Source organism: Pollicipes pollicipes, unplaced genomic scaffold, assembly GCF_011947565.3.
Source record: "Pollicipes pollicipes isolate AB1234 unplaced genomic scaffold, Ppol_2.1 Scaffold_3447;HRSCAF=4054_pilon_pilon_pilon, whole genome shotgun sequence".
Classification (NCBI taxonomy): Eukaryota; Metazoa; Arthropoda; class Thecostraca; order Pollicipedomorpha; family Pollicipedidae; genus Pollicipes; species Pollicipes pollicipes.
This window is the reverse complement of record NW_023596297.1, coordinates 7,568,313-7,578,233: the sequence shown is the minus strand read 5'-3', so window position 1 is coordinate 7,578,233 and position 9,921 is coordinate 7,568,313. Positions and strand designations below refer to the sequence as shown.

General features: G+C 53.4%; 1 protein-coding gene across 1 annotated transcript; it reads right to left on the bottom strand.

Annotated features, from left to right (window-relative positions):
- Positions 1 to 2,131: 2,131 nt before the first annotated feature.
- Positions 2,132 to 9,694, bottom strand: LOC119092014 (inhibitory POU protein-like). The gene is given in 4 exon segments (XM_037214964.1): positions 2,132 to 2,304; positions 2,306 to 2,434; positions 2,436 to 2,855; positions 9,463 to 9,694. Coding segments are annotated over 4 exon segments (891 nt in total). The 5' UTR covers positions 9,679 to 9,694; the 3' UTR covers positions 2,132 to 2,178.
- Positions 9,695 to 9,921: the final 227 nt, after the last annotated feature.

The following is a 9,921-nucleotide window of genomic DNA, read 5'->3' as shown; positions in this document are numbered from 1 at the left end:
CACCCTCAGCTGCCAACTCGGGCTGATGGAATGCTGGCATGGGCGTGAGTGTGTCTGTGTGTGTGTGCACGTGTGTGCGTCTGGATGAGCTATGTATGCTATTTGCGGGAAGTGCCGCAGAATTGTATGAACGGCAATGCTTAACCTCTTCCTTGGGTATTTTATGGGACAGGTTTGTTCGCGGACCAATGAAGATGCATCTGCGTCGACGAACCGCTATCCGGTAACCAGGCTACTGCAGCGCAGTGAATACAAGTAACCAGGCTACTGCAGCGCAGTGAATGCGAGTAGCCAGGCTACGCGCATTAGCGCCCTGAATACGAGTGACCAAGGTGCTGTAGCGCAGTAAGTATGGGTGCTCACGATCTATTTTAAGACAAAGTCGTCAGGCGGACGAATATTTCCATCTTATGGCACCCATCCCACCTGAAAAGGTCAGCCATGGTATTGCCATAAGACAAAAAAGCAAAGCATAATTGTACCGATTATTTGAAACTCAAATATGCAATACAGTTTATAGAGTCAACGAAGACAATCAAATATCACATTTAGATATCGACCAGTTGCTATTTGCGATGAACACGAGCAGACAAACACTATCTCATCCAAACGTCCCATTTTAACGTCTGCCACGTGCAAACGCATCGAGTGATATGTGTCTGGAAGGTCACGTATATATGACTAGCAATAATTCAGGTACACACGGGTGTTGCATGCAAGCTGGGGCAAAGAAGCACGCTCAGGCCAAGGAAAAACACATGCTTGTAGCAATCATGTGAACACGGGTACCCTTTTGGTACACCATTGCCACATATTAAATAATGTCCATGTTTGTTTCACCTGGTCTCAATCCCGCCGTATTCAGCTGAGTATTTTGGAAACATCATGGTTGTATGTACAATCCAGCATGATCCCTACCGACAGCCAACATAAGCTTAATTCACTCAAGCTGGTTCTAGGTAAGGTAAACTCAGGAATTATTTCTTTTCATGGAACAGAATTTTAATCAATCTACCATGCTTTCGTTTTTTATGCGTGATTATCAATTTAGAACAAGCATTACGTAGTTTCTCATAAAAATAAAAGGAGAAAGACATTCAGTGCCTGCCTGCACCGGGCAAACCATAATCGGTTTTTGCCACAATACCGACAGTATATTGCTTTAGAGCACCACCCACCAATTGTCAAAATGTTAGTTTAAATATACAGTGGATATGAACATGCAAAGAAGCATGTAAAACATGACAAATTCCCGATCTATACAGGGAACGGGTGCACTTTTAGCATTGCCAATGAAGCTGCCACATCAAGCTATCGCGGGTTCACGCGATTTTAAACGTTTACTGCTCTAGGCATTAAACTTTAGTTCATGACGTAATAACCATTGAGCAATGATGTCACTCGTGCTATTACGCGTTGAGTTATTGAGTTTTAAAGACGCGTCAGCTGCTTTGGTTATTTACGCTTTACAAACCTTCAGGGGCAGGAAGTGCGATCGGTACGACAGACTGTGAGGGACGGTGACGTGGTTCGATAGACGACAGAATTTATAGGGAAACAGATACGTGGTTAGCGGAAATCAGCTGAAAAAGACACACGCTTGAGCCACTAGACGTGCTGAAACACAAGCCTTTCGCCCGATTCCCCTCCTGCCTACCGCTCATCCTTCCCCACCGGGTGGAGCGGTCAGCCAGATCGCCGTCTCAGTCGCGAACGGCAGACAGACCGCCGGTGGCGCGCGCCCGCTCTGGCCTGCACGTGCGATGTGGCGTCCCTGCGTGCCAACGACCGGCCGCCGACTGACTAGCGCTCGGCGGAGCCGACTATTGCACAGTTCACAGATATAAAAGACGTCGTTCCGCCCGCCGGCGGCTTCGGGCGCCCGTCTCGGATCGGATTGGGCGCCGGCCGGGCACCGCGGCGACCGCGCCCTCCGCCTAGGTCGCTTCGGTTCGCTGCGGTTCTCGGGCGTGCCAGTTCCGGTCGGCTACAGTCCTCAGGCGTGCCAGCCCCCGGCCGGCTGAAGTCACTCAGGCGTGCCAGCGCGGTCGGCTGCAGTCCTCAGGCGTTGCCAGCCCCGGTCGGCTGCAGTCCTCAGGCGTGCCAGCCCCGGTCGACTGCATGTCCTCAGGCGTATCCTTGAAAGCCAAGCGAGTCCGGCTCGGCTTTCATTGTTTGTCAGTGGTGCTGCGCGGCGAACTTCATGCGCTTCTGCTTCTGGCGCTGGTTGCAGAACCACACGCGCACCACGTTCTTCTTGAGGTCGAGCTTCTCGGCGATAGCGGCGATCTTCTCGCCGGAGGGGGCGCGGCTGCACGCTGAAGTAGGCCTCCAGCGAGCGCTTCTCGGGCGCCGCGATCGACGTCCTCTTCCGCTTCTTCTCGGCGCTGGGCAGTACGGACGGTGCCTCGGGGTCGCGCCGCTTGTTACGCGCCCTGTGCCTCGGCCTCCTCCAGCCAGGCTTGCAGCACCGGCTTCAGCGCGATCATGTTGTTGTGGCTGAGCGTGAGCGACTCGAAGCGGCAGATGGTCGACTGGGAGAGCGCGCCGACACCGGGCAGCTTGAGGTTGGCCAGCGCGCGGCCCACGTCCGCCTGCGTCACGCCCAACTTGATGCGCCGCTGCTTGAAGCGCTCCGAGAAGGCCTCGAGCTCGCGCGGATCCGTGTCGGCATCGTGCAGGCCCACCTGGTGGTGCGTCATCATGGTGTTGATGGGGTGCGAGTAGACGGGCGGGTGCAGCGGCGCCGGGTGGTGCGAGTTGTCGGCCATGCCGCCGAGGCCCGGCATGGACGTGGCCGTGGCGCCACTCAGGTGGTCCATCATCTCCAGGCCCTCCGAGTAAGGCGGACACATCTGGAACGGAGACGCCGCGTCAGTGATGGGCTGGACCAGGCTCAGTCCGAGCCGCGGACTGGACCAGGCCCGGACCGAGCCGCGGACTGGACCAGGCCCGGACCGAGCCGCGGACTGGACCAGGCTCTGTCCGGGCCACGGACCGGACCGGGCCCGGACCGAGCCGCGGACTAGACCAGGCTCTGTCCGGGCCACGGACCGGACCAGGCCCGGACCGAGCCACGGACTGGACCAGGCCAGGACCGAGCCGCGGACTGGACCAGGCTCTGTCCGGGCCACGGACCGGACCAGGCTCGGCCCGACCCACGGGGTGGACCAGGCTCAGACCGGGCCGCAGACTGGACCAGGCTCGGTCCGGGCTACGGACCGGACCAGGCCCGGACCGAGCCACGGGCTGGACCAGGCTCGGACCGAGCCACGGCATGGCTAGCCGGCACACGATTCTCCACGAGAACGTCGTGCGATCACTTCCTCTGCGCCCAGACCGCGCCTGGCCAAAGTCGTGATGCTTACTTCTACCGCTGATTTGACATCCATAGAGAGCGTGCTCGCTTATTGAGAGCATGCATGCAGAATCTTGGACCAAACCATTTCAATTCAAGTTTTGAAATGCACTGAACATTCAGTTGATGCCCAGGCAAGTCAAATACCCAGTCAATTCCACGTTCTTTGTTCACTCTCTCTTGTATGCAAGGGCGACCAAAAACCCAGCATATTACTTTTTAGCGATGTGGCTCTGGCTCTGGCTCTCTCTCTCTCTCCTCTCTCTCTCTCTCACACACACACACACACACACACACACACACACACACACACACACACACACACACACACCACACACACACACACACACACACACACACACACACACACACACACACACACACACACACACACACACACACACACACACACACACACACACACACACACACACACACACACACACACACACACACACACACACACACACACACACACACACACACACACACACACACACACACACATACACACACACACACACACACACACACACACACACACACACACACACACACACACACACCACACACACACACACACAACACACACACACACACACACACACACAACACACACACACACACCACACACACACACACACACACACACACCACACTTGCGTTTGTCGGGATGTCTAAAACAATGAGGGGCTCCCGTATCGGCCAGTGGCCCGCGACACACAACAGGGGTTCCTGTGTCGGAAAGGGTCGCGAGTTGGCAGAGACACATTTCTGGAACGGGGACGGGAAAGGGACCCCGAATGTCAGAGGGCCTCTTACGTTGGTCGGTGCCCTCTGATATAGAATGTAGACGTGATAAATGACAAATGAATGGGTCCGCAATGGGACAGTGGAAAGGCTTCATGTCAGGCAAGACTTCAGCGCTCTTTGCCCGTTACATCCAGGAACCCAATAAGCTGAAATGGGGTTCTGTACCAATTCATTAAACCCTCTGCGCTGGTAAAGAAACTTTCTGCGTAGGTGAATCGATCAAATTCCAATCGAAATACGTTCTTGCGTCCATCCAAGGCCAACTGCCCCGGTCTGAGGGCCCACTTCGGGGAGGGGACCAAGGCATGATGACGGCCTCTGATGTAGGCCATAACAAGGGCCTCAGAGGCCCTCTGAGGGTATATGGATTGACTGGAAGACCCAACTGCCCTATCGCCAGAATAGCAGCCCGCAGGTAGCCCAGCTGGGATGGAAAGACTGTTCAGCCCGCGACTGGAAAAGCTAACATCATCTCTAACGTCCTACTCATGAAGTCCCCTGCTCGGGGAGACGTAAGGAGTCTTCTTAATTTTCAACAGGGCTTAGGTCTCATACTTTTTCGGAATCGACCAGTGAAATAAAATAATCGTCACCTGCAATCACCTGCAAAAAAGATCACCCGGTGTTCCAGTATTCGTCGAGCCGGGCAGCGTTAGCCGCAGCAAACAACACCAGGCGGCGGACGCGTAAGCCGAGATTAAGACCGAGGTAAGGCGTAAGACCGTAAGACCGATTGGCAGTTCATGCTTCCGAAAGCCTTTTAAAATCCATTCTTAACTAGCAGATGTTGCGCTAGAACATGTATTTCACCTACGCAATTTTGAGGCTGATTCATTGAACGGACTGGCAGTTACGGCAAACACGAACAATAGAGATTCCACAATCACGTGAGTGGCTCCTGGTGTTGTAAATTGCTTTAACCTGTTCCGAGTATTAGTCTGAAAATCGTACAAGTGAAATATACGGCCGAGACTGACTTCCACACGTACGGCTTAGTTTCATAGAGGATTCAAAAGTGCTGTTACTTACGAATGCTTAAACATTCGTGATCTCTTCCGTTTCCGTTTTTGGTCGTTTGAGTCGGGGTCGGAGAAAGCTAAGGGGCGTGTTTTACATTTTATGGAATTTTGAACTGAAATAGCCGTCTTGAAGACTGTTCAGTGCAGTTTACAGCCCTGCCCCTCTTAAGATATAAACCCCTCTTTTGTCTGATACACACACCCGCAAGGATGTGCATGCTATTTCGGGGAGGCAATTTCAATGTCACCTAGGCATCCATGACGTCATAATAACGTCATTCAAATTTTGTCATTACATTAGCCAAGTGGGGATGAAGGCCATAAAAAGTCCAACTGTCGAATCGTTCATATCTGGCGTCCATGAGCACGATTTCTTGATATAACGACCGTCAACTGGCTGTCAATCACTGTTGTGGAAGGTACGATGACGTAATCAAGCAGTGATGTACTAAAGAGCACACGTACAAAAGAGATAAATTATGTTGATCAGAGCGGCTCTTTCCGCCTAAAAGTGTAACAATAGTTACACGTAAGCTGATGTCATCATATCTGTTGCTTGCTTTAGTATCATCAAATGCGGAATATTTTTCTAAGTCAACCAAGCCGTGGCTAAAGCGACTCAAATATCGATGCAAACGAGGCGCATAGTCGCATGCTCACAGCTTTGATACGCCCTAAATGAGACGCAAATATTGGTAAGTGAACGGCCAACAGAATAAGCGGCATATTTAGACTGTTCTGAAATGTATAGAACCGATATCCTCCCAGACCTTTGCTGCCGGAATCAGCTCCATTGAAATAGATTTCGGAATCGACCCATATTTCGTTGAGCCAACATCCGAATAAATCCGGCATCGGAGTCGACGAAAATTACGCCACGCCACTCGAAATTACAGTCAAAATTAACCCCACGCCTTGTGAGTGAGAGATATAATCGATTTGGCTGAAGCGGAAGCATACACTATACCTCTTCTAGCCCGTCTTTTGCACACGGTGGAACTGGGGAAAGGCTACATTAAACGAATCTGATAGTGCATCAGCCAACGAAAACCAATGTCAGGCATAGTACGAGCAAAGCGAGGCAAATGGACACATTTTTCGGTGGGTCTCTTGATGGATCGATGGGTCTCTGGGTCTCCACCCACTGTCTGCATTTCGGAACATCACTGAAACACCACCAACACTTACAACAGCTCCCAGAAAGCATCATGTCCTACAGAAACCAGCCGCCAAAAATTCTCGACTGAATGGTGGGCACGGAGGCCTGAAAATTGCGGTTGGGGTTTGGGGAAAGAGACCTGCCCGGATCAGGTGAATTAGCAACAGGTTTGAAGCTCATGGCGAATATTTTTAGTTCGCTAAATATTTTTGATTGCTTACTCTATTCTTGTACTCACTGGGGGCTGGGTGGAACACGCTACTTCCAATTTTGAAAAGTGTTATCTTGTCCCATTTTGTCAATAAAAGATGTGTTTTCACGCTTCCACTACAATTTTCAGGTCAGGTCATTTTCAGGTCATTCGTGAGTTCTGGGTCATTTTCAGGTGAGGTCGCTCACTCCGGGTTCCGACCTTCCCGACCATGATTTACACCTTCCCCAAATTCAGTGACCTATTAACGGACATGGCCTGGATGCACTCTTTCCATCTGTGCTAGCAATGCCGACCTGGAGAAGCAGGACCAGTGGTGTGGGTGGGGTAAGATGTGACCAAGAAGCAAACGCACGATGAGACCTTGAGGGAAATGACGATTGAAAGCGATTGAGCGTTTTGCTGAGTCTTCAGATAACAAATCAGCACTAATGCGGCACTACCGTCCACATATCGTTTCTGCACTGGACCCATGCACCCACGATAGCAGCAAACAAATTATCAGCACACCTCAGTTAGGAAAAAATCATCTATAACTTCGTCTTATGACGCGGTATGATATAAATGGATTAACAAACCTGCCGCTACCCCACTTTCCGCAAGTTCCTTGCGAGTCTGAGGCGACCTTGCGAACCTGAGGCGACCAGCATTTGTCAACACATGAACAAATCGTGTATAAAAACTAGCAAATGGCTTGAGGTGATGGTGTCAGCTTTCTTGCAAGAGGATACATCAATAATGAGGAGAAAGGAAATGTATGCCTTTACTGCCAGGCTTCGCATACCAGAAAGGAAGCCATATTAGTCCATTGAGCCCAAGGGCAGGCGGAGCGACCTGCCATTCAAACGCTTGTGAATAATAAACCACTCAAAAGCTACCCCAACACGCCGCCGTTGTCATAAACGAGGCCTAACGCCCGCACCGCGTGGTGGGACGCGAGTAAAGCTCACGAATATGTGCCTGCCAATGAAGTGCGGTAGCGGAAACCTGGGAGGGCCGATGGCGATCGAAACATCGCGTGTCCACAGCAGATGCGTGTAGCTGAACCGACAGATCTGTGAGAAGGCAGCCCATATGTGGGCTGGCTGCGCTTAAAAAAGCGGACTGGCTTATAAATACGGTCAAAAGTCAGCTAACAGGGTTAAGTGTGCCACATTTGAGGCTATTTGTCGTTAGGGCGATCAAGCTCGAAGTGAGAGATTATCATCACACCCACAAAACACTATCCATTGGGCATGTAGGTGCACAGCCCAAACTACCATCGCTCTAACAGGTCGGACATGAAGCCGAGGCCCACAACTGTGCTGGAAAGGGAGGAACTGAGCAACGGGTGCGTATGGTGCACCCAACCAGTGACATAACGGACAGCTCACCTTCTACAAGATCGCTTCCCTTTAAAATAGGCGCGGAATGGATGAAGCATTCAGAAAAACTTCTGTATTCGGAGTAGAACATAACTTGAACAATGAACAGCCATATCAACCGGATATTACCAGCTTTATGAATCATTTCGAAAAACCGATAAAGGAAGCTGACAACGCGATGCAGCTATGATACGTAGACAACACACTCCATACTCTTTTTATCACACTTAAATCGCCTAAGTCTTTCAAAACTAAAATCGATGACGGCTCATCCAGACGTGAAAATATAGCCTGTCTCAGTCACTCACTTCCCAGAGGAAAAACACCAGCAGGTTCGCCTGCAACCAAGTGGCCTTCCGTCTCGCACTGTGCCAAGACGTGGCAGTGCAATGTTTGCAGTTCTCGGATATGTCATCAGCGCTGACCAGACGACCGCAAAGCTACGACTATCGACGCCGGAGTTTGCCCGGCTCACTGCTTGCTCCGCTCTCCACAGCGGCCGACCCGGAGCTGAGGCGAGCACGTGTAAATATTCGGAGCCGTGTCGGCGCCGCCAGCTGTCGGCGCTGCCGCCGGCACCGCTCCACATGTCGCGTCGTATTCCGCGCCGTTCGACGCGTCGTTCGGCCGAATGACAGGCGCTCGGGCGTCGTTACCGGACATTAATTCCCGGAGAGCCGTGCGTGCGCCGCGGCGCCGTCGGGTGGGGCGGCGTCGGGCCGGCCTGCGCCGCACCGTTCGGGCGAGCGCGCCGCGGTGTGCACGTGGCGTGCAACGGCGAAATGGCCGGCTGAAAGGAGCCCCTCGAGGATGATAAATGCGCACGGATGGACCCGCGGAGTTGAGGAGGCGGAGGTGGACCGGACCGCATCGTGATTCGGTGTACCCGGGGGCGTGGGCGTAGGAACTGGGTGAGTGAGGGTGGGGGGGGGGGGGGAAGGTCAGAAGAGTTATTAATTACTACTTACTAATTACCGTCACCAATCACCGACTAGGTGTGCTCTTGTGTACGAACACTAAAACTGTCGATGCATGGACAAGTTAACTATTGAATAGAAGGAATATGACCACAACCGTGAGGCACCTAGTGCTCAGGAAGAGACGATCACTGGCGCATTACGACAATCGCCTGGAGTATGCGTGATAGGAACATCACCCAGCTGTTCAATACATTTTCCTCGTTTGGGATGGGCGGGTGCAGGATTCACGGTTGGTAGAGGAGGGTAGCCTGCATTTAGACTCGGAATTTGCCTGATTTATAGATGAGATGTGGGGGACTCATGCACCTGCCCACTGTTACCTCATCGATGCCAGGGTCAGAGGGCGACCGGAAAATCGATGGCCTACCGACAGTGAAGTCACGAGCCAGCACTAAACTGTGCAAACCAAAAATGCCACCAACCACACAACGCACGTCCACCACGAAACCCATCTGCTCAGAGCCAATCCACATCAACCAAGCAACCAGCAGTGACCAACCGCCGCCGCAGCGCGGCCGTCTGCGCCAGCCACCGGGCCCCGTGTCTGCGCGAGCTTACCCAGCGGTCGCGCGGGGGCTCGCCCACCTGCTGCGGCTTGGCGGAGGGGACGGGCGCGGCGCGCGGCGCGCCCATGTACATCATATCCCACATCTGGTGAGGCCGCGCGCCCGGCGGCGTGTGCGGCGAGCTCATGGCCGGGTGCGGGTGGCCGTACACCATGTCCGGCCGCAGCTGCGGCAGGCTGGAGGGCGGCGGCGCGCCGTGACGGCCCATGTCGGCCAGCGCCTCGGCGCGGCTCAGTAGGTTGTCGTCCAGCCCGCCGAACAGGTTGCCCTGGCGACGGAGAATGGGTTCGGAGTCAGGGCGCTGGTGTGGAGGAGCGGCTCACACGGCTGACGGCACAGAGGAGCGGCTCACACGGCTGACGGCACAGAGGAGCGGCTCACACGGCTGACGGCACAGAGGAGCGGCTCACACGGCTGACGGCACAGAGGAGCGGCTCACACGGCTGACGGC